This window comes from Gadus morhua, chromosome 15, assembly GCF_902167405.1.
Source record: "Gadus morhua chromosome 15, gadMor3.0, whole genome shotgun sequence".
NCBI classification, from domain to species: domain Eukaryota; kingdom Metazoa; phylum Chordata; class Actinopteri; order Gadiformes; family Gadidae; genus Gadus; species Gadus morhua.
In genome coordinates this window covers 28,352,941-28,378,651 of record NC_044062.1, presented here as the reverse complement: position 1 = coordinate 28,378,651, position 25,711 = coordinate 28,352,941, and the positions used below count along the sequence as shown (strand labels likewise).

Genomic DNA, 25,711 nt, shown 5'->3' with positions numbered 1-25,711 from the left:
CACTGAAAATCGCGCGAAAGAAGTAGAGCGTTCGTTTTCCACACTTCGTCGACTGAAATCATACCTCCGATCCACAATGACACAAAAAAGACTGAATGACTTGATGAACTGCCATATTCACCGTGACATTCTGGAGGACATCGACATGACAGCCATCGCTAAGGAGTTCGTGCAGGCCAATGACAGACGCAGGCAGGCCTTTGGGAAGTTTTAAGCGTAGGTCAATGGTTTTATTAGCACCGCCGTGTGCACACTTCTTTGTTCAATGTTTTTATACTGCATTGTACTGATACAAGTGAGTTTATGTTGAGTTAACATCTTACTGTGGTGATTTTGTTGTGTATTGTTGGCTGATTGAGCATTTTATTCTGCACAGTTATGTGCTGGCATGTTGTGGGCTTAAGTCATGACCATTGATTCATCTATGTAGGCTAGCCTTCTGTGCTGTGTTGACTGTTTTGGCAATTTGCGCACTTCTGTGCTGGCATATTTTGGACTTGGGTTATTAGTGTTGGCTGTTTGGACATTTAAAGTAAAATCATCCTGGCAAAGTGATGTGCATCCGCATCCGCATCCTCTCTCTCTCTCTCTCTCTGTCTCTCTCTCTCTCACCGTGGTGAAGTTAGTTTGAAGTTGGATATTCGACGGATATTCGGCCATTCATTTCCTATGGGAAATTGCTTTTTGCTCAATAGCTTCCGAGTTATAGGACCCAGAGGCCCCAGACCAATGTTTACCTGTTCTACTATGTGGTACTAACAACACACACCTCACTAAAAATTAATATTTTGCTCCTCCTATTTTATTTAAATATTTTAAGAATCCCATTAGTTTCCTATGGGAAATTGCTTTTTGCTCAATAGCTTCCGAGTTATAGGAGCCAGTGGCCCCAGACCAATGTTGACCTGTCCTACTATGTGGTACTAACAACACACACCTCACTAAAAAATAATATTTTGCTCCTCCTATTTTATTTAAATATTTTAAGAATCCCATTCATTTCCTATGGGAAATTGCTTTTTGCTCAATAGCTTCCGAGTTATAGGACCCAGAGGCCCCAGACCAATGTTTACCTGTTCTACTATGTGGTACTAACAACACACACCTCACTAAAAATTAATATTTTGCTCCTCCTATTTTATTTAAATATTTTAAGAATCCCATTAGTTTCCTATGGGAAATTGCTTTTTGCTCAATAGCTTCCGAGTTATAGGAGCCAGTGGCCCCAGACCAATGTTGACCTGTCCTACTATGTGGTACTAACAACACACACCTCACTAAAAAATAATATTTTGCTCCTCCTATTTTATTTAAATATTTTAAGAATCCCATTCATTTCCTATGGGAAATTGCTTTTTGCTCAATAGCTTCCGAGTTATAGGACCCAGAGGCCCCAGACCAATGTTTACCTGTTCTACTATGTGGTACTAACAACACACCTCACTAAAAATTAATATTTTGCTCCTCCTATTTTATTTAAATATTTTAAGAATCCCATTAGTTTCCTATGGGAAATTGCTTTTTGCTCAATAGCTTCCGAGTTATAGGAGCCAGTGGCCCCAGACCAATGTTGACCTGTCCTACTATGTGGTACTAACAACACACACCTCACTAAAAAATAATATTTTGCTCCTCCTATTTTATTTAAATATTTTAAGAATCCCATTCATTTCCTAAGGGAAATTGCTTTTTGCTCAATAGCTTCCGAGTTATAGGACCCAGAGGCCCCAGACCAATGTTTACCTGTTCTACTATGTGGTACTAACAACACACACCTCACTAAAAATTAATATTTTGCTCCTCCTATTTTATTTAAATATTTTAAGAATCCCATTAGTTTCCTATGGGAAATTGCTTTTTGCTCAATAGCTTCCGAGTTATAGGAGCCAGTGGCCCCAGACCAATGTTGACCTGTCCTACTATGTGGTACTAACAACACACACCTCACTAAAAATTAATATTTTGCTCCTCCTATTTTATTTAAATATTTTAAGAATCCCATTAGTTTCCTATGGGAAATTGCTTTTTGCTCAATAGCTTCCGAGTTATAGGACCCAGAGGCCCCAGACCAATGTTTACCTGTTCTACTATGTGGTACTAACAACACACACCTCACTAAAAATAAATATTTTGCTCCTCCTATTTTATTTAAATATTTTAAGAATCCCATTCATTTCCTATGGGAAATTGCTTTTTGCTCAATAGCTTCCGAGTTATAGGACCCAGAGGCCCCAGACCAATGTTGACCTGTCCTACTATGTGGTACTAACAACACACACCTCACTAAAAATTAATATTTTGCTCCTCCTATTTTATTTAAATATTTTAAGAATCCCATTCGTTTCCTATGGAAAACGGCTTTTTGCTCAATAGCTTCCGAGTTATAGGACCCAGAGGCCCCAGACCAATGTTTACCTGTTCTACTATGTGGTACTAACAACACACACCTCACTAAAAATTAATATTTTGCTCCTCCTATTTTATTTAAATATTTTAAGAATCCCATTAGTTTCCTATGGGAAATTGCTTTTTGCTCAATAGCTTCCGAGTTATAGGAGCCAGTGGCCCCAGACCAATGTTGACCTGTCCTACTATGTGGTACTAACAACACACACCTCACTAAAAAATAATATTTTGCTCCTCCTATTTTATTTAAATATTTTAAGAATCCCATTCATTTCCTATGGGAAATTGCTTTTTGCTCAATAGCTTCCGAGTTATAGGACCCAGAGGCCCCAGACCAATGTTTACCTGTTCTACTATGTGGTACTAACAACACACACCTCACTAAAAATTAATATTTTGCTCCTCCTATTTTATTTAAATATTTTAAGAATCCCATTAGTTTCCTATGGGAAATTGCTTTTTGCTCAATAGCTTCCGAGTTATAGGAGCCAGTGGCCCCAGACCAATGTTGACCTGTCCTACTATGTGGTACTAACAACACACACCTCACTAAAAAATAATATTTTGCTCCTCCTATTTTATTTAAATATTTTAAGAATCCCATTAGTTTCCTATGGGAAATTGCTTTTTGCTCAATAGCTTCCGAGTTATAGGACCCAGAGGCCCCAGACCAATGTTTACCTGTTCTACTATGTGGTACTAACAACACACACCTCACTAAAAATTAATATTTTGCTCCTCCTATTTTATTTAAATATTTTAAGAATCCCATTAGTTTCCTATGGGAAATTGCTTTTTGCTCAATAGCTTCCGAGTTATAGGAGCCAGTGGCCCCAGACCAATGTTGACCTGTCCTACTATGTGGTACTAACAACACACACCTCACTAAAAAATAATATTTTGCTCCTCCTATTTTATTTAAATATTTTAAGAATCCCATTCATTTCCTATGGGAAATTGCTTTTTGCTCAATAGCTTCCGAGTTATAGGACCCAGAGGCCCCAGACCAATGTTTACCTGTTCTACTATGTGGTACTAACAACACACACCTCACTAAAAATTAATATTTTGCTCCTCCTATTTTATTTAAATATTTTAAGAATCCCATTAGTTTCCTATGGGAAATTGCTTTTTGCTCAATAGCTTCCGAGTTATAGGAGCCAGTGGCCCCAGACCAATGTTGACCTGTCCTACTATGTGGTACTAACAACACACACCTCACTAAAAATTAATATTTTGCTCCTCCTATTTTATTTAAATATTTTAAGAATCCCATTAGTTTCCTATGGGAAATTGCTTTTTGCTCAATAGCTTCCGAGTTATAGGACCCAGAGGCCCCAGACCAATGTTTACCTGTTCTACTATGTGGTACTAACAACACACACCTCACTAAAAATAAATATTTTGCTCCTCCTATTTTATTTAAATATTTTAAGAATCCCATTCATTTCCTATGGGAAATTGCTTTTTGCTCAATAGCTTCCGAGTTATAGGACCCAGAGGCCCCAGACCAATGTTGACCTGTCCTACTATGTGGTACTAACAACACACACCTCACTAAAAATTAATATTTTGCTCCTCCTATTTTATTTAAATATTTTAAGAATCCCATTCGTTTCCTATGGAAAACGGCTTTTTGCTCAATAGCTTCCGAGTTATAGGACCCAGAGGCCCCAGACCAATGTTTACCTGTTCTACTATGTGGTACTAACAACACACACCTCACTAAAAATTAATATTTTGCTCCTCCTATTTTATTTAAATATTTTAAGAATCCCATTAGTTTCCTATGGGAAATTGCTTTTTGCTCAATAGCTTCCGAGTTATAGGAGCCAGTGGCCCCAGACCAATGTTGACCTGTCCTACTATGTGGTACTAACAACACACACCTCACTAAAAAATAATATTTTGCTCCTCCTATTTTATTTAAATATTTTAAGAATCCCATTCATTTCCTATGGGAAATTGCTTTTTGCTCAATAGCTTCCGAGTTATAGGACCCAGAGGCCCCAGACCAATGTTTACCTGTTCTACTATGTGGTACTAACAACACACACCTCACTAAAAATTAATATTTTGCTCCTCCTATTTTATTTAAATATTTTAAGAATCCCATTAGTTTCCTATGGGAAATTGCTTTTTGCTCAATAGCTTCCGAGTTATAGGAGCCAGTGGCCCCAGACCAATGTTGACCTGTCCTACTATGTGGTACTAACAACACACACCTCACTAAAAAATAATATTTTGCTCCTCCTATTTTATTTAAATATTTTAAGAATCCCATTAGTTTCCTATGGGAAATTGCTTTTTGCTCAATAGCTTCCGAGTTATAGGACCCAGAGGCCCCAGACCAATGTTTACCTGTTCTACTATGTGGTACTAACAACACACACCTCACTAAAAATTAATATTTTGCTCCTCCTATTTTATTTAAATATTTTAAGAATCCCATTAGTTTCCTATGGGAAATTGCTTTTTGCTCAATAGCTTCCGAGTTATAGGAGCCAGTGGCCCCAGACCAATGTTGACCTGTCCTACTATGTGGTACTAACAACACACACCTCACTAAAAAATAATATTTTGCTCCTCCTATTTTATTTAAATATTTTAAGAATCCCATTCATTTCCTATGGGAAATTGCTTTTTGCTCAATAGCTTCCGAGTTATAGGACCCAGAGGCCCCAGACCAATGTTTACCTGTTCTACTATGTGGTACTAACAACACACACCTCACTAAAAATTAATATTTTGCTCCTCCTATTTTATTTAAATATTTTAAGAATCCCATTAGTTTCCTATGGGAAATTGCTTTTTGCTCAATAGCTTCCGAGTTATAGGAGCCAGTGGCCCCAGACCAATGTTGACCTGTCCTACTATGTGGTACTAACAACACACACCTCACTAAAAATTAATATTTTGCTCCTCCTATTTTATTTAAATATTTTAAGAATCCCATTAGTTTCCTATGGGAAATTGCTTTTTGCTCAATAGCTTCCGAGTTATAGGACCCAGAGGCCCCAGACCAATGTTTACCTGTTCTACTATGTGGTACTAACAACACACACCTCACTAAAAATAAATATTTTGCTCCTCCTATTTTATTTAAATATTTTAAGAATCCCATTCATTTCCTATGGGAAATTGCTTTTTGCTCAATAGCTTCCGAGTTATAGGACCCAGAGGCCCCAGACCAATGTTGACCTGTCCTACTATGTGGTACTAACAACACACACCTCACTAAAAATTAATATTTTGCTCCTCCTATTTTATTTAAATATTTTAAGAATCCCATTCGTTTCCTATGGAAAACGGCTTTTTGCTCAATAGCTTCCGAGTTATAGGACCCAGAGGCCCCAGACCAATGTTGACCTGTCCTACTAAGTGGTACTAACAACACACACCTCACTAAAAAATAATATTTTGCTCCTCCTATTTTATTTAAATTTTTTAAGAATCCCATTCATTTCCTATGGGAAATTGCTTTTTGCTCAATAGCTTCCGAGTTATAGGACCCAGAGGCCCCAGACCAATGTTGACCTGTCCTACTAAGTGGTACTAACAACACACACCTCACTAAAAAATAATATTTTGCTCCTCCTATTTTATTTAAATATTTTAAGAATCCCATTAATTTCCTATGGGAAATTGCTTTTTGCTCAATAGCTTCCGAGTTATAGGACCCAGAGGCCCCAGACCAATGTTGACCTGTCCTACTAAGTGGTACTAACAACACACACCTCACTAAAAATTAATATTTTGCTCCTCCTATTTTATTTAAATATTTTAAGAATCCCATTCATTTCCAATGGGAAATTGCTTTTTGCTCAATAGCTTCCGAGTTATGGGACCCAGAGGCCCCAGACCAATTTAGACATGTTCTACTATGTGGTACTAACAACACACACCTCACTAAAAATTAATATTTTGCTCCTCCTATTTTATTTAAATATTTTAAGAATCCCATTCATTTCCTAAGGAAAACGGCTTTTTGCTCAATAGCTTCCGAGTTATGGGACCCAGAAACCCCAGACCAATGCAGACCAACACAGTCTGACTCCGAGAACATCAAATACCGACTGTTGGCCAAGGCACTTGAACGTCGGTGGCTGACGGGAAAGGTACCCTTCGGCGTAGTCTGCAGACGGAAATGGGGTGCTCCAGCAGCCGATTCACTCCTGTATTAACCCGACTACGTCTCCAATAGACGCTGTGAGCATCTTTCCTATTGGATGTTTTTTTGGATATTTTTCTGTGAAAATGGCGGAAATACTTTTTATTCTGGGTGGGTAAGATATTTATGTATCGTTACACCATTAAAATTGTTTACGTAAACATTTTAGTGAGCGTTCCGCAGCATTGAGAAGAGCTGGAATAAATAAATAAATATGTTTATATATTTATTTATTATATACGGAGACCACCAGACTTCCTCGAAGCAACGAGAATGGTCTATTAAATTCAAAATGGGATTTAAGGGATACAGTGCCATACGGTCCATCGCCATACGTCAATATGAATTAAATTCATAGAATTTACGAGTCGATGGTCAATGGTCGGATACAGATCTTGTTATAACGACAATTGAATAAAAGCTATGGTCTACCACGTGGGCGGCAACGGAGCTGCCGTCAATTATGTTGTTTTTGTCATAGGGTCCGCTGGTTAGGAAATAGACAGATATTCCAAGGTTTCCTTCGAAAGGCACCTTGGAATATGTATCTATTCTCCGCAGTTTAGACATAATTAATAAGTGACTTTTTTTAATGAACTTAACTCGGGTATTTTTAATCGCTGTCTGGTGGCTTGTTACGTCACTCAGAGACACGCATGGATACATTTTATAGTGACAGCCTGTAACCTATTTTTTAAAGCAAAACATTTATATATCGAGGCAGGGTTATTTGAAACAATTAATTGAATATGTGTGAGAGGCCATTCTTCCTCTTGAGTGTGCTTCCTATTTAGGTCTAGTGTACACCCATACTGTCCACAAGCACCCACCCCCCTCCCCATATGGATATGGGGAATTGTTGCCACGTCCCAGTGGTGGTGGTGTCATATATATGAAAGAGGGCATTCAAATATACTACAATGATCAATTAGGAGGCCTAAGCCCTAAAGGAAGTGATGCAATAGGTGACTGAGTCGAGGACATTAACAAGTAAGCTATAGGACACGCAAGCCCACCTCCCTCATCACGTGCCTGGAAGAGATCCGGAGCTGGTTGAGCAGAAACTTCCTGAAACTCAATGGAAACAAGACCGAGGCCCTGCTCATCGGATCCAAATCCACCCTCACTAAATCACAACACACCCCAGCTCCACTCATGATCATCGATGGATTCCCAGTACCCTTCTCCTCCAAAGTCAAGAGCCTCGGCGTCATCCTGGACAACACCCTCTCATTCGCACCCCATATTCACAACATCACCCGGACTGCATTCTTCCACCTCCGCAACATCGCGAGACTCCGCCCATCACTGACCCAATCCAGCACTGAAATCCTAATTCACTCATTTGTCACATCACGCATAGACTACTGCAACGCCCTCCTCACCGGACTCCCCACCAAACTCATCAACAGACTGCAGACCATTCAGAACTCAGCCGCCCTGATCATCACCAGCACCAAATCATCTGACCACATCACCCCTGTCCTCATCCAACTTCACTGGCTCCCAGTACACTACCGCATCCAATACAAAACCCTACTCCTCACCTACAAAGCTCTCCACAACCTAGCCCCCAGTTACCTCTGCGACCTCCTCCAAGAATACACTCCCTCACTCTCCCTCTGCTCAACCTCTGCTGGACTACTATGTATCCCCACATCACAACTCACTACAATGGGTGCCCGGTCATTCAGCTGTTCAGCACCCAGGCTCTGGAACTCCCTCCCCCCACACATAAAACGGTCAGACACCATTACAACCTTCAACTCACAACTCAAAACTCACCTGTTCAAACTCGCACACAACGTCTAACTGATCACTGTTTTGATTCTTTGTTTGTTTTGTTTTGTCTTGTTTTTGTTTTAATTTATTTTTTCCACAATGTCTTGTTTTTTTAAACGATTTATGATGACTATATGCTCTGTAACCGGTGACCTTGGGTGTCTTGAAAGGTGCCTCTAAATAAAATGTATCATTATTATTATTATAACAGGAAAGGCTTACACAGCATCATCAAATGCACCATTGAAACGCATTGGCAACAAGCCGTTGCTAGAAATGTGTCTAAATCAGTTGACAAGTGATACAAACTTGTCTTTTAGACTTTAAACCAGGGTTCATCTTGGGGTTACTCTGTGAAAATTGTGACTCTCTGGGAATAAGCCAAAAATCCAAAGAAAAAAAACGTGTTTCAATACCCGTACTGTCCGTACTTACTAGCCAAAATTTGAGTACGTTCCAATTCTGATCCGGCGAAAATAAGTATACTTCAAGGACCCGGATGCCGTACTCAAAACGGGCTAATCGTGAAGTGTGGATCGAAGTACACTCCCCGTACTCAACGGCAGCAATCTTCGCTACGTAGCGGAAGAGGCGGAGCCAGGCTGAGCCAAAGTCGGCGCATTTTCCACATAGCCTGCATTAATAGTCATTTTGTAGTTTTTATTTTTTTTATAGCTTTTTATAGCTGCTAGGCTTAAATAGTTCACCGTTCAAAGCGGGATGTTTATTGCGCGGGAGGAGCCAGATTTGGTTGACTGAAATCCTTAGATCCAGTAGGTGGCATCCTTGAGCTCGGGACCAAATTCAGGCTACACGAAGAAATCGTTAGAGCACATTGAAGAGGACATGGAAGACGATATCAATGATGGGGCGCTTCAAGAGTGGAAAGACTAGCAAAAATAAAGACCTCTGGAAAGAAGCAGGAGGAAGAGAAAATATTGTAAAATCTTTAATTTCTCACAAAGTTAATGTCAATACAGATCAGTGGTCCTCTGTCACACTTGCTTTATTTAAAAAAGACAAGGAAAACCTCCAGAAGTGGTTGAAGGTTATTTGGCAGCAGGACAGACAAGGAGTCCGCACTGAAGTGCTGCAAAAAGGTACGCTCCCTAATACAGTTTATGTTGTAGGTAGAATTTTAACTGTCCAAGACCATAAGAAAGGCTGTTAAGCATGAGGGGCCGCCTGGGACAGAATTCATACTTGGTCTTACACACTGTCGTTATACACACATACTTGGTCTTACACACACAAGTCCTTTTTCCATCAGATTTTCAAGCGAATTAACTCTTAAAGCGAATTAATTTGTAGCGACATAAGAAGCGGCTAAACGGTTTTCCATCGACAGAATGATTATAGCGAATTAAAATGGTGTCACAATGCCTCGTGTTGAAGCGCATTTTTCTGACCCGCTAGATGATTTTCCGTTGTCAATGCGTATGCGCGACATTTTATATATCGCTTCAGCCGTTTTCCATTACTTTTATGTCGCTAGAACTTTCCCAAAACCACCTCTGCAGAGCGAATTAACTTAGTGCGACAAAATCGGCGTTAGAGCGATATAACCCTTTTTCCATCACATATGTCGCACTAACTTTTGATGAGCATCATTTTAAAGCGCATTATCTTTTTGATGGAAAAAGGACTATAATTTCGCATAAACACCAGTATACACACACACACACACACACACACACACACACACACACACACACACACACACACACACACACACACACACACGCACACACACACGTGTAGGCTATACCAGTTGAGGCTGGTCGTTTTTGCAGTGAGGGAGGAAGGACCGCGCGCTTGGTTGCCATTGGCCTGCTTGCACTGTTGTATGGTGGCATAAGAATGTGAGACTGAAGTTGTTTCAGGGGGTTTTGTATGGCGACACATTAGTGTCATAATTCACTAATGTGATAACAGATGCATTCGGGCGTATTATATTATTCCATACGCGTAGATATTAACTGCGAGCGCGCAAATGATCTCTGCGCGCGCGCAAATTACCTCTGCGCGCGCAAAACAGCCTCTCGCGCGCAAACTAGTAAAAGAACGAGAACATTATTCCAGATTCAACCTGATCTATAGGCATGGCGCCTATCAAGGAAAGTCGCATAGTATGGAGTTAGATTCATGCCAAAACCCCGCACACACGCAAAACGTGTTTTGCTCACGCATAACGATTCACACGCACACAAAACGTGTTTTACTCACACAAAATGAATCACACACACGCTCAGTGCACTGGAAAAAGGGTTTTATGCCGCACTTCATCTGATTATTATTTTGTAATTCAATTCAAATAAACATTTTTTGTTTTATTTTTAAAATAACTTTTTTTTATTTCAAAATACTGTGAAATATAGATATTTTTAGTTAGGAGTTCAATTAAGAAATATCTATTTTGACAAATGTAAAATGTCAAGGTTACGTACAAGCCTGCGCATGCGCATTAAATACAAAGACGCTTACGACTACTGGACCAAACCGCAGTGTTGCCAACTTAGCGATTTTGTCGCTATATTTAGCTACTTTTCAGACCCCTTTGGCGACTTTTTTTCAAAACAGCGACAAGCGACAAATCTAGCTTCTTTTTCAGCTGCTATTGGTGACTTTTGGCGACTTTTTGAGGTGAAACCACTACCCTTGACCAGAGTGACGATGACTCATTGGCGGCAGTAGCTCAGGTGGTAGAGCGGGTTGGCTGGTAATCTGAAGGTTGTTGGTTCAATCCCCGGCTTCACCAAGCAGTGTATCGAGGTGTCTTTGGCAAAGCACCTAACCCTGACTGATGTCGCGATGTGATGTCGAATCCAGACAGAACCGCCTCAAGGCCATGAAGCGGCGAGAGCCGAGCGGGAATAAATGATGATGATGATGTATACAATAATGAGAAACAATTGTTTGATAAAATTGTAATCTTTTTGATTGGATAAACCAAATTATTTCTGATAGATATTTCTTAAATGAGAACCAATTGTTGGAGTGAATCAATATTTTTTTGTTTAGGATTTAACATACGATTTAAATGTATTAACTTCATTCAAAGAATAGAATTATACTTGGTGCCAAGTTGTATTGTTTTGTTTTTATGAACATAGGAAATATTGTTTGAGGCAAGCTATATATTTGTCATTGGCTCAAGTTATGTAATATAGATGTGAACCATTACCCATGTTTTTTTTACTTGGTTCAACAGAAGGCTTTTTCCAGTGTGTGGTTTGCAAATACAAAACATCATTCACAAACTAATGCATTTTGCTTCATAAACAAATACAGTATGTTTTACACAAAGTACAATCGGATTGCATTTGCGATCAGCAAGGCGGAAAATGAGTGCCAAAAGTCACGTGACAAATAAATGTCCTGTGATTCACACTACACAACAGCAGGCGGCGGTGTTGAGTCAGTTTAAGGCCGCCAGGACGATCTTTTTTCTCCCCAAAGTCTTGTAACCACGACAACGCCGGTAACCCCCCCCCCCCCCCCCCCCCCCCCCCCCCCCCGCGCGCTAAGGCCCGCCCCCATCTCCCAAAGCCTGTGACGCTACAATATTATATTATAAAGATATTAATATATTATATTATATCATCTTATATTATTTAGATATAGAGGACCTGGACTCCTGCCAGAGCTCTCGGAGTGTTCTAGATTCGAATATTTTATAGAACGGATGATATTATGAATCCTAAACGACTGCTTCGGTTTTTCTGACGTCTCTGGTACTTCCACAACACGTAGAGACGGGTTTAGAATGAATTGGCGGTCACAAGAGGAAGCCTCTCTCAAACTCGACCACGCGAGGAAACGAACAAATAATTTTTTGGTGCGAACGCAGCATAACTAAGGGGTCAGAACAGTCTCATTAATAATGAATGCACAGAGAAGGATCCCATTTGAAGACAGAAACAATGAACATATTATAACTATTGATAAGAAATGGGCTCTCAAGTCTCACGCATTCGGCGTGAGATACACGCAATTCAACCCATGGCGTCGTATTTCTCACGCAGAGAAATTACCAGGATAGCGCCCACCAATTTGCGCCGCTACCTAACACTGGGACAGGTAGGTATCAAATGGGTTTCACGTACATAGGGTAACCAGCCGTCCTCTTTTGCCCGGACATGCCCTCTTTGAGACGCTTTATGTGTGGCGGAATATCAAAATCGTCCGGGATTTTATTAAATCCTCATACATGTTCACATTGAATTTGCATTGCGTTTCTCTGGGTTGTTCACAAAGCAGTTAGGCTACACCTCCCATACTCAGTGCTGTCCGCTTTGCTTTGGTTGAAGTGAGTAGGGGGAGTGGTTAAGTAGACCCTTCAGATTCTCCTACAGGGGATTGATAAAATTCAATCTATTGAACACAACAGAAAGAAACACTTGGTCAGTGAATGCCACAGATATATTTTAGAAATTGGACTGAATGCCACGTGAATATATAATTATGTTTTTGCATGTTTCAACTTTTGCAACGTTTAAAAGTATATGCCTCTACTGGTCTTGCTTGAGCCAATAGCCTTTTGAGGAAGTGTTGTTTCTGAATATTAGAGTTAAGGGCCAATAATGCTTATTATCATACAGTAGTCACCATGTCTATGGACACATTTGTATGCAGTCACATGTTAATATACGCCCCCCGCCGACAAAATCGAGAGCATTGTGACACTGTACATCAAAGTGATATGTTGAAATTATGATCAATAGTCTAATAATGACATTATTAAGAAAAATACATGGTTGTTTTTTCAAGACTTGTTCAAGACTTGAAAAGTTTGGGACTTAGACTTGGACTTGCTTTGGTGTGACTTTGACTTGGACTGGACTTGCCTTTCCCTGTCTTGACTTGGGACTCGACTCGGACTTGACTACTAAGACTTGGGACTTACTTGGGTCTTGCAAAACAGTGACTTTGTCCCACCTCTGTCCGTTTCATTCAAACATACACATTCAAACACACAACATACACTACTATTCTCTCTCACATACATTACTATTCTCTCTCACATACCCAAATATACTCTCTCACATACACTACTATACTCTCTCAAATACACTACTATACTCTCTCACATACACGACTATACACTCATACATGCATGTAAAAGGAGTATAATAGTGTGTGTGTATGAGTATAGTGGTGTATATGCAAGATTATAATAGTGTGTGTAAGACCAAGTATGAATTCTGTCCCAGGTGGCCCCTCATAGTTAAGGGATGCTTACCGTGATGCTACTGTATCTAACAGGATTTAGTTTTCACCTACAGTAGTAGGTGAAAACTAACATATTGTTGTATATTGTTTTTGTATTTTTGTAGATTATTGACATTGAAACTTTTAATATTTATCAATAACGTTACTATTATATTATTATATTAAGGGAGAGAGGAAAATGAGAGGGAGACAGTTGACGGAAACAAGGAAAATGAGAGTGAAAATGAAGAAAGTTCGGAGGCAAGGGAGACAAAGCAGAGAAAGGCAAAAACAGTTGTTGAGTCTGGTGAAGAAAATGATGACACACATGAAGGGGACGACAAAATGACAACGCAAACACCACCAACAGTTGAAGAACTCACCGAAAGTGACAGTGAAGAACAACTTTCAGCGACAATGACAAGAAGGAGAAAAGTAAAAACAGCTGTTTACTCTGGAGATGAAAGTGATGACACAAATGAAGGAGATTTCAAAATTACAATTCAACCATCACCAACAGTTGAAGAACTCACCGAAAGTGACAGTGAAGAACAACTTTCAGCGACAATGACAAGAAGGAGAAAAGTAAAAACAGCTGTTTACTCTGGAGAAGAAAGTGATGACACAAATGAAGGAGATTTCAAAATTACAAATCAACCATCACCAACAGTTCAAGAACTCACAGAAAGTGACAATGAAGAAGAACAAATTTCGGAGACAAAGGGAGAAGAGCACACAAAAAAAAATGATAAAGAGGACACGTACAGGACGTGCGTAGTCGGTCCAAAAGAATTCAAATTTAAGGTCGCAAGAAAAAATTGGATAAAAATAAAGCCGGAAAAGGGAAAAAGACAACTGAGACCCCCATGGACCGATATATTCTACAATGAATTTAGAAAAAGCAACCCATCGTGCACATTGGCCTTTAAGTACCAAAATATTAGAACACGTGACAGCCGGAAAAAAAAATCACCATACCTCCGCGCCACAGCCAAGTGCACGTTTGAAGGTTGTGAGGCGGTTTACACTTTCACCAGGAAAGGCCCACCAAAATACAACGCAAAAAAGATTACTGTCATGGTGACACGGTTTGGGGAAGTCAAACACCTTAAGTCTCAGAGAAAATGTAGGCCTGCAAGATACCTCAGGAGAGGAAAAATAGCAAAAGCAGTAAAAAGTGGTGTGAGCAACTGCTATTACGAATTGCTGAAAAACACACCTGTGGAGGAGATCATGGCTGGTAACATAACCAGAAGCCTCACAAAAGACGTGTTAAAAATCATATCTTACGAGATCAGAAGCGTTGCAAGGCTTCACAATGACCAATTGTTGGAGCTAATGCTCACTCAGAGGATTATCAGAGAGAGTGGTCGGCAAACTCGGCATGCATCATCGAACGGCTATCTGCAGCTCCTCCAGATTGACCCTTTTGCAACCCACTTATACACTGATGCGGGCCTGCAAATTTTGGCTGAACATTTGAGAGGACCCATGCCCACTACCCTATACCTCGATGCAACAGGTGGGGTAGTTCAGAAAGTACCCCATCAGTCAAAAAGAGTTCTCTATTATGCCCTGGTTCTGCCTGGAATGGGCAAGGACAAGCCGCCTTTGCCAGTCGCGGAGTTCGTGACTAACAGCCATAGTGTTCCATCAATATCGCACTGGCTTATGGAGTTCAATAGGAGGCTGTCCCACATTACCGGGAGAAAAATTGCACAAATAGAGACAGATTACAGCTGGGCGTTGATGAACAGTGTGCTCATCTCTTTTAACCACGAGGATGTCTCTGCATACCTTTGCAGAGCATTCGAAATTGTGTCGGGACAACTCAAAGTCATTCCAAAATTCACTGTGCTCCATTTGTGCTCTGCACATATACTTAAGGCAGTCTCCCAGGCCTTTGGGAGAACAACCAGTGACAGAGGCATAAAGGAGTATGCAACATACAGTTTTGCATACCTGCTGAACTGTACAAGCTTGCCAGAAGCACTTGAGGTTTTCTACCACATGTGTGTGCTGTTTGATGCAGAACAGCACACAGACTCAATCAATACCAGTGAAAGGTACCTGAATGGCTGCATTTTGCAGAGTCAACACATGGATATTGAGGAAACACAAGAGGGGAGCAGGATCTGTGATTCCAGTGACCCTTCCAATGGCATTCTCGCAAGGTCCCCCTTCATGCAGGCTTTTGACCTAAGAAGGGAGCAAGCCACATGTGACGTCCTGTCTGATGAGGAAGCAGACAAAAACAACAACTACCACTGCCCAGGTATAATAAATGTCTTGCTTAAGACATACATGGGCATCTTTCCCTTGTGGAGTGGTGTACTACTCGCTGATCTATCGAGGCACTCTAAAGGATCTATCACAAGAGGAACAGGGTGCAAAACACGGGAAACCAACTGCCATGTCGAACTATGGTTTAGGTTGGTGAAACACAGCATTCTGTGCAAAAGAAAATACCTCAGACCTGCAGAGTTTGTCTCTAAAATGTTTGCCTCAGTGCAGGGGAGGTATGTTGAACATGTGATTCAACAAAGCCTGCCAATTGATGTACTTCAGAGAAACCTTCAAAGCTCTGTTAAGCTGGAAGATGACCCAGAAGAGCAATGGTGTAAGAGGGACACCTCTTCTGGCAGTTCAAAGCGCAAGTCAAAATATTTCAATCCTCCAAAAAACATTCCAAACCCCAAGACCAAGACCAAAAGCAAGAAGATCATAAAAGTGGAGCAGAATCAACGGGTTGAAGATGCACAAGTAAGTAATGTGACGTTTTTTTAAATGACAGGTGTGAGATAAAGGACATGAAATGAAAATGTTTTTTTTCCTCCTCATTGCCCTAGGTAGAGACAATGAGGATGCAATATAATTATTAATAGAACCTCACATTTCACATCGTACACTTAAACCATAGATCATAGACCTTAATTGCTACATGGATTTCAATGTTAATTCTGACTTTCAGTTAAACTTGCTGTGGAAAAAGAGGGGAACAGAGATAATTGTTGCAACCCTGCCATCCCAAGTGAAGGGTCGGAGCCTCTTCATCCACCACACTGATCTACGGTGTCTACGACCCCACCTGTGGTTGACAGGAGAGGTAGGCGTATTAAAAGCTCTTCCTCTCACTGCTAGTCTATCTGTCTTTCAATTTGTAGTCCTTCAAACTGATGTATTTGGAGGACTGAAGACCTCCATTAACTCACACACACACACACACACACACACACACACACACACACACACACACACACACACACACACACACACACACACACACACACACACACACACACACACACACACGTAATAATGTCAATGTGAAAAAGCATTAACATGCAAGCATTAATATATCCTATAAAGGGGGCTAACGTTCTGGAGCTAAGGAACAAGCTAGTACAGAACAATAGGCAGAGCAAGAAGTTTAGCCACGAGCTTGTTGTCTGCGTTTGTCCACAGTTGGAATAAAGACATCAGTTGAAGTACATTAAAACTGTGGTGATACCTTGGCACTTAAGGATATCACAACACGCACACACACACACACAGACAGGCAGGCAGATAGACAGACATACTATCCCTCTTTGTTATTACCTGTCTTTCTTTCTGTTGTACATGGAAAACCACTGAGATGAAGCCACCCCCCTCTGAGTGAGTGGTGATCTCATGATAAGCCAACAGTAGGCCATAACTTCGTTATTAATTTCAATGGCCAAAGAAACTAGTTTGTGTTCATATGGTGATGCTGTGTGCTGATGCTAATCAAACATTATTTTGTGTTTATCAGATAATTCAGGGATTGCTGCATCTCAGTGCCTTCACGTACAACGTGGTGGACACCATTTACCTAATGGATTATTACACCGCAGGTGTACTTTTATTTGGTGACAGAGCTACTACACGTCGCCACACTTTACCTAAGGTAATATGTTCAGTGTATGTTTGTGCATTTTACGGTATGTTGCGTGATGGGTAATTACTACAGTGCATGAAATAACTGTGATGAGAAGGTAACACTTTATTTGAAGGTATCTACATAAGAGTGACATGACTCTTGTCATGAACTTCGTCATGAAAACTTAACATACACAGAAAATCCACCTCTTTTTGACATGATGACATAATCATTATTACAATTAGATGAGCAAGGTTACAGACAAACTCTAGCACTTGGTTAGATAATTGTGTGACAGGATATGTCACAGAACTGGCTTTCATGAAACCACTATTACAGTATAATGAATACATTTTTTAGACCTCAAGTAAAGTGGTACCATTTTGATGTGTCATTTAGATGTCGTAAAGGATAAGTGCGCTTTAAGTGTTATTGCACACTCATTTCCTTTCTGCAACACATATTGTGCTGTTATATATACTATATTATACAACGGGTGGCTTGAATCCAGCGATCTGATTGGTTCCTAACTGTTGTATAATAAGCGTATACATAACTGCTATGACGCCCAATCATTTTGTGAAAGTTTGCATATCACTCCGCGCCTGGAAGTAGAAACAGTTACAAAGTAAAAAATATGTTGAATGATGGAGAGGGTGTAAATGTTGTTACTCCGGGAGTGAGCAAGGCGATGGAGAGACTAACGAAAGCTTAGGCACATGGCGAGTGAACTGCTCCATAGGATAAATTGCCGGCGTACCGCTCTAGCGGAGCCTTCTCTCGGAGGGACGCTAAAGTGTGTTGCATAGCGACCGTCGTGCATTTTGAAGGCAGCCAGGAGGGACTACTTTTTTGTATTCTTTAATAAAACAGCTACTTTGACTTTCTTGTTTGTTTTTTTATAGATCACTTCAGTCAGTAGTATGTGCTCATTATACCACTGTTAAGGGGCGTTGTTCGGACCGACGCGCAGCCACAGCCTGCCACAGCCTGTCGTGATCTATTGCTTAACTATACTTATCATAGGTGGACAGCTAACTAACATGTTCATAAAATCATCCTGAAACATTGTTTTTTTCATGCTGTAGGTAAACTTCGATAACTTTGACGGAATCCTGTCATTTGTCCACGTGAACAAAAATCACTGGAACATGCTGGTATGTTGATTCATTAATATTCATTCATTCAAATGTGGGTTTTCACATAGTGAAATAAAGTATTGCGGCGAGTATCAAGGTCATGGTCAAGGTTGCTTTATTCATACCCTTGGGTAAATTTGGTTTGCATGTGTATCGATCGCCACATGCAGCGATGGATACTCATCAACTTCTCAATACAGTATTTTTCCGAAACTGTACTTGGCTTATTATTTCATCCACTCAACTCATTTGGCGACTGTGAAATTGGCATAGGGAAACTTTGATTCTAAGTTTACTTTGACCCATCACCTTTTTTCTTGCTTTGCATGCACTCTCCCTGCTATTTCTGGGAATTGCATCTCTAGTTAAAGAATACCCTCTCTTTTTTCTCAGTACATTCATGCAAAGTCTGGTACTGTGTACCAAATGGATCCCTCACCAGCATCCTCTGAGCTTGAGGACTCTACCCATGCGGCTCAGAGACTACAGTAAATATTCAAGCTAGGATTCTAAACATTAAAATGTCAATCATGTTTACTTTTATTCTACAATGGCAGCTGTGGTGTTTTGAAGATATTTCCATATACCTTATAATTGAATACAAACTTTGCTAAATTGTATCTGTGGATGGAAAATGTTTTGGTAGCACTTAAAGAAAAGTATCACATTTCTTCAGGGAATACTTGAAGATTAGAAAACATCAGGGGAAAACTGACTGGGTGGATGTGAAGTGGAAAGGAGGAGTGATGCCCCACCCAGTGCAAATGGATGGTTGCAGCTGTGGTGTCATTGTTGTTGAAGTAAGTTGATATATGTAGCATAGAGGAAACATGATGTTTCTTTAATTTTTGTGATGATGGAGATAAGCTTACATTTGGGTGTTTCCACAGATATACAAGATGATTTCAAAGGATAAGTTCACTATTGTGTACTTTGAGCCCCCTTTCTCGGTTGGCTAGGATGAAATAGAATGGTTGACACTGAAATGTTGACGTTTGGTCCTGTCTCTGGGTATTTGGCTCATTTAGAATCGCCCCTGCCTGCTTCAGAATGGCTGCCTATGGGCATTTACGAACCATGAATGCCCATAGGCAACCATTTAGAAGCTGGCAGCAGTGATTCTAAAACCTCCCCACCAAGCATGTGTTGACAAATGGTTTAGTTTTCTATTAAAAGAGAAAGACAATCACTTTAATGTTGTTAATTCAGATGGCCAGAGCAGTGATGGAAGCCTTCCCTGAGTTCCCCAAAATGAACTTCTCAACAAAAAGGAGAGCCATGGAAGAGGCGAGGAGAGATATGGCTCTCCAAGTCCTTGAATCATCAGGTATACAATGCAGTATACATCTTTTTTTGAATAACTTAAAGGCATTCCAAATATATTCTGATTAAGGGCCCAATTTTGAGAATGATATGGTAACAGAATTGGTGAATGTGATTGGCGAATGCAATTTCCCTTAGCCACAGGCCTTGCCCATATCAGGGTCTCCACCGATTACCTCTTGCGGGTTTAAAAAAAGGCACATACCATTTGCCGATAAAATCCCCAAAATTGGGCCCTAAATATGTCATGCAAATACACTTTATTTCAGTCTTTGATGAGGAGACTTGTTCGATGTGTGGAGCTGACAAGCCCCCTGGACAAGCACCTCCCGTTACAGACTGGGTGAGTTGTTGTGAGCAGCACATACATTTTGTAACGTAATGTGACATACAGTGTTGGTAGTAACTAGTAACAAAGTTAATTAACAAAGATAATTCAATTTTGATAGCAATATGTAAAAAGGCCAAGAAAGTTGAAGGGGTTCAATGTTCACAGAAAACTTTCTTTGATTCAAACTTAACCTTTGCTATAATCTGCTGGTTTGGTGACCTGAGTCTAACAAACAAAAACAGGGTTTGTTCTACTCGGTCTATCCTCAGAACAACGAGAGGCAATGTTGATATTATGACCAAAAGGGGGCGTGCCTCCGTGAAATGCCGCAAGACAGCTGGGAGATGTAGCCTAGGCCTACACCTTACGACTCGTACGGCCAGTTCCATACAACTGGATCGCGGCATAACTGTCCTTCTCTTCCTTTCTTCAAAGCTCATCTCAAGACCTTTCTGTTTAACTTCTCTCCCACTCCAAACACATAGCTCTATCCTCTAGACTAGAGGCTCCCTTTGTTTAGTTTAGTTTTTCTCTTTTTTTGTATTGTTGTTTGTTTGTGGTTGTATTTTCATTTCCACTATGTGAAGTGACCTTGGGTTTGAGAAGGGAGCTATATAAATGGAAATTATTATTATCACTATTATTATTATTTACCTGTTTTGAAACCAAATTGCCCCGTAAGGACATTTCAGCTCAATTAAATTCACCTGGAGGGTCAGGTAACGCAAAAGTAACAAGTGACATAAGGCATTACTCCACACAAGTAACGTAATGAAGTAACTTCCCCAATGCTGGTGACATACCACTTAAGCCTAAGTGTCCTACCAAGTGACAAAGTCATGTACATGAATGAATCATTAATTGTTTTTTCAATTCAACAGATCCAGTGTGATAATTGTGACCGGTGGTTCCATAACCTTTGCTTGAACATGGACCAAAATAAGTTAAAGGAACTCAAGAAAAGGCAATGGCTGTGTGTTTTATGCCGATGACAAGGTTGAGGAAAATTGTGCCTCGTCCAAGTGCCAGGTTTTGTTTAGAAATGTGATTAAAAAAAACGTAAAAGGCGTGTTAACATCAGAAGATGTGGAAAGCATGAATGGGGAGGGGAGACACACACACACACACACACACACACACACACACACACACACACACACACACACACACACACACACACACACACACACACACACATTTCCATTTCATCTATTCTCTCTGGTTACAGCCATATACACTTTGATATTGGATCCCTTCCACTTACTTTAACCCTAGGCTATACCGTAAGGACTGAAGATCAATGCCTGATTACCAAAAGATTCTGTTGAGTCAGTGTATAAAACACAACAGCTGCGTTGATTGAGAAACGCTTTACACCAATACTGTGCATAGTCTGATTCATTGCCATGGATTGCAAGAAGGAAATATTACAGAAAGGTCTGAAGTTAAAATATAATTTGCAAGTTCACATAATGAAGTGGGAAAACAAATGAAGGTGTGTTTGATTAGTATATCATGAATGGAATTCTTAAAATATTTAAAGAAAATTGGAGGTGCAAAATATTAATTTTTAAGGAGGTGTGTGTTGTTATTACCATATTGTAGGACAGGTCCACATTGGTCTGGGGCCTCTGGGTCCCATAACTCGGAAGCTATTGAGCAAAAAGCAATTTCCCATAGGAAACTAATGGGATTCTTAAAATATTCAAATAAAATTGGAGGTGCAAAATATTAATTTTTAGTGAGGTGTGTGTTGTTATTACCATATTGTAGGACAGGTCCACATTGGTCTGGGGCCTCTGGGTCCCATAACTCGGAAGCTATTGAGCAAAAAGCCGTTTTCCATAGGAAATGAATGGGATTCTTAAAATATTTAAATAAAATAGGAGGAGCAAAATATTAATTTTTAGTGAGGTGTGTGTTGTTAGTACCACATAGTAGGACAGGTCAACATTGGTCTGGGGCCACTGGCTCCTATAACTCGGAAGCTATTGAGCAAAAAGCCGTTTTCCATAGGAAATGAATGGGATTTTTAAAAAATTCAAATAAAATTGGAGGTGCAAAATATTAATTTTTAGTGAGGTGTGTGTTGTAAGTACCACATAGTAGGACAGGTCAACATTGGTCTGGGGCCTCTGAGTCCTATAACTCGGAAGCTATTGAGCAAAAAGCAATTTCCCATAGGAAATGAATGGGATTCTTAAAATATTTAAACAAAATAGGAGGAGCAAAATATAAATTTTTAGTGAGGTGTGTGTTGTTATTACCACATAGTAGAACAGGTCTAAATTGGTCTGGGGCCTCTGGGTCCCATAACTCGGAAGCTATTGAGCAAAAAGCAATTTCCCATTGGAAATGAATGGGATTCTTAAAATATTTAAATAAAATAGGAGGAGCAAAATATTAATTTTTAGTGAGGTGTGTGTTGTTATTACCACATTGTAGGACAGGTCCACGTTGGTTTGGGGCCTCTGGGTCCCATAACTCGGAAGCTATTGAGCAAAAAGCCGTTTTCCATAGGAAATGAATGGGATTCTTAAAATATTTCAATAAAATAGGAGGTGCAAAATATTTATTTTTAGTGAGGTGTGTGTTGTTATTACCACATTGTAGGACAGGTCCACATTGGTCTGGGACCTCTGGGTCCCATAACTCGGAAGCTATTGAGCAAAAAGCCGTTTTCCATAGGAAATGAATGGGATTCTTAAAATATTTAAATAAAATAGGAGGAGCAAAATATTAATTTTTAGTGAGGTGTGTGTTGTTAGTACCACATAGTAGGACAGGTCAACATTGGTCTGGGGCCACTGGCTCCTATAACTCGGAAGCTATTGAGCAAAAAGCAATTTCCCATAGGAAACTAATGGGATTCTTAAAATATTTAAATAAAATAGGAGGAGCAAAATATTAATTTTTAGTGAGGTGTGTGTTGTTAGTACCACATAGTAGAACAGGTAAACATTGGTCTGGGGCCTCTGGGTCCTATAACTCGGAAGCTATTGAGCAAAAAGCAATTTCCCATAGGAAATGAATGGGATTCTTAAAATATTTAAATAAAATAGGAGGAGCAAAATATTATTTTTTAGTGAGGTGTGTGTTGTTAGTACCACATAGTAGGACAGGTCAACATTGGTCTGGGGCCACTGGCTCCTATAACTCGGAAGCTATTGAGCAAAAAGCAATTTCCCATAGGAAACGAATGGGATTCTTAAAATATTTAAATAAAATAGGAGGAGCAAAATATTTATTTTTAGTGAGGTGTGTGTTGTTAGTACCACATAGTAGGACAGGTCAACATTGGTCTGGGGCCTCTGGGTCCTATAACTCGGAAGCTATTGAGCAAAAAGCAATTTCCCATAGGAAACGAATGGGATTCTTAAAATATTTAAATAAAATAGGAGGAGCAAAATATTTATTTTTAGTGAGGTGTGTGTTGTTAGTACCACATAGTAGAACAGGTAAACATTGGTCTGGGGCCTCTGGGTCCTATAACTCGGAAGCTATTGAGCAAAAAGCCGTTTTCCATAGGAAACGAATGGGATTCTTAAAATATTTAAATAAAATAGGAGGAGCAAAATATTTATTTTTAGTGAGGTGTGTGTTGTTAGTACCACATAGTAGGACAGGTCAACATTGGTCTGGGGCCTCTGGGTCCTATAACTCGGAAGCTATTGAGCAAAAAGCAATTTCCCATAGGAAACGAATGGGATTCTTAAAATATTTAAATAAAATAGGAGGAGCAAAATATTTATTTTTAGTGAGGTGTGTGTTGTTAGTACCACATAGTAGAACAGGTAAACATTGGTCTGGGGCCTCTGGGTCCTATAACTCGGAAGCTATTGAGCAAAAAGCCGTTTTCCATAGGAAATGAATGGGATTCTTAAAATATTTAAATAAAATAGGGGGAGCAAAATATTAATTTTTAGTGAGGTGTGTGTTGTTAGTACCACATAGTAGGACAGGTCAACATTGGTCTGGGGCCTCTGGGTCCTATAACTCGGAAGCTATTGAGCAAAAAGCCGTTTTCCATAGGAAACGAATGGGATTCTTAAAATATTTAAATAAAATAGGAGGAGCAAAATATTAATTTTTAGTGAGGTGTGTGTTGTTAGTACCACATAGTAGGACAGGTCAACATTGGTCTGGGGCCTCTGGGTCCCATAACTCGGAAGCTATTGAGCAAAAAGCCGTTTTCCATAGGAAATGAATGGGATTCTTAAAATATTTCAATAAAATAGGAGGTGCAAAATATTTATTTTTAGTGAGGTGTGTGTTGTTATTACCACATTGTAGGACAGGTCCACATTGGTCTGGGACCTCTGGGTCCCATAACTCGGAAGCTATTGAGCAAAAAGCCGTTTTCCATAGGAAATGAATGGGATTCTTAAAATATTTAAATAAAATAGGAGGAGCAAAATATTAATTTTTAGTGAGGTGTGTGTTGTTAGTACCACATAGTAGGACAGGTCAACATTGGTCTGGGGCCACTGGCTCCTATAACTCGGAAGCTATTGAGCAAAAAGCAATTTCCCATAGGAAACTAATGGGATTCTTAAAATATTTAAATAAAATAGGAGGAGCAAAATATTAATTTTTAGTGAGGTGTGTGTTGTTAGTACCACATAGTAGAACAGGTAAACATTGGTCTGGGGCCTCTGGGTCCTATAACTCGGAAGCTATTGAGCAAAAAGCAATTTCCCATAGGAAATGAATGGGATTCTTAAAATATTTAAATAAAATAGGAGGAGCAAAATATTATTTTTTAGTGAGGTGTGTGTTGTTAGTACCACATAGTAGGACAGGTCAACATTGGTCTGGGGCCACTGGCTCCTATAACTCGGAAGCTATTGAGCAAAAAGCAATTTCCCATAGGAAACTAATGGGATTCTTAAAATATTTAAATAAAATAGGAGGAGCAAAATATTTATTTTTAGTGAGGTGTGTGTTGTTAGTACCACATAGTAGAACAGGTAAACATTGGTCTGGGGCCTCTGGGTCCTATAACTCGGAAGCTATTGAGCAAAAAGCCGTTTTCCATAGGAAATGAATGGGATTCTTAAAATATTTAAATAAAATAGGGGGAGCAAAATATTAATTTTTAGTGAGGTGTGTGTTGTTAGTACCACATAGTAGGACAGGTCAACATTGGTCTGGGGCCTCTGGGTCCTATAACTCGGAAGCTATTGAGCAAAAAGCCGTTTTCCATAGGAAACGAATGGGATTCTTAAAATATTTAAATAAAATAGGAGGAGCAAAATATTAATTTTTAGTGAGGTGTGTGTTGTTAGTACCACATAGTAGGACAGGTCAACATTGGTCTGGGGCCTCTGGGTCCTATAACTCGGAAGCTATTGAGCAAAAAGCAATTTCCCATAGGAAATGAATGGGATTCTTAAAATATTTAAATAAAATAGGAGGAGCAAAATATTTATTTTTAGTGAGGTGTG

General features: G+C 39.7%; 1 protein-coding gene across 3 annotated transcripts; it reads left to right on the top strand.

Annotated features, from left to right (window-relative positions):
- The first annotated feature begins 13,525 nt into the window (after positions 1–13,525).
- Positions 13,526–21,344, top strand: LOC115560378 (uncharacterized). Of its 3 annotated transcripts, XR_003979742.1 has the most exons (10): positions 13,526–16,333; positions 16,542–16,676; positions 17,364–17,498; positions 18,560–18,628; positions 19,004–19,098; positions 19,287–19,410; positions 19,501–19,621; positions 19,820–19,937; positions 20,203–20,276; positions 21,146–21,344. XR_003979742.1 is itself a non-coding variant. In XM_030379782.1 (9 exons), exons 1-9 carry the CDS (start codon positions 13,916–13,918, stop codon positions 21,254–21,256), a joined length of 3,279 nt encoding a protein of 1,092 aa, XP_030235642.1. In that variant the 5' UTR covers positions 13,534–13,915; the 3' UTR covers positions 21,257–21,344. The 3 variants fall into 3 exon arrangements, 2 of the variants coding, with proteins under 2 accessions (XP_030235642.1, XP_030235643.1); XM_030379782.1 differs by lacking the exon at positions 19,501–19,621 and having other exon boundaries at positions 13,534–16,333; XM_030379783.1 differs by lacking the exon at positions 19,501–19,621 and having other exon boundaries at positions 13,535–16,676.
- Positions 21,345–25,711: the final 4,367 nt, after the last annotated feature.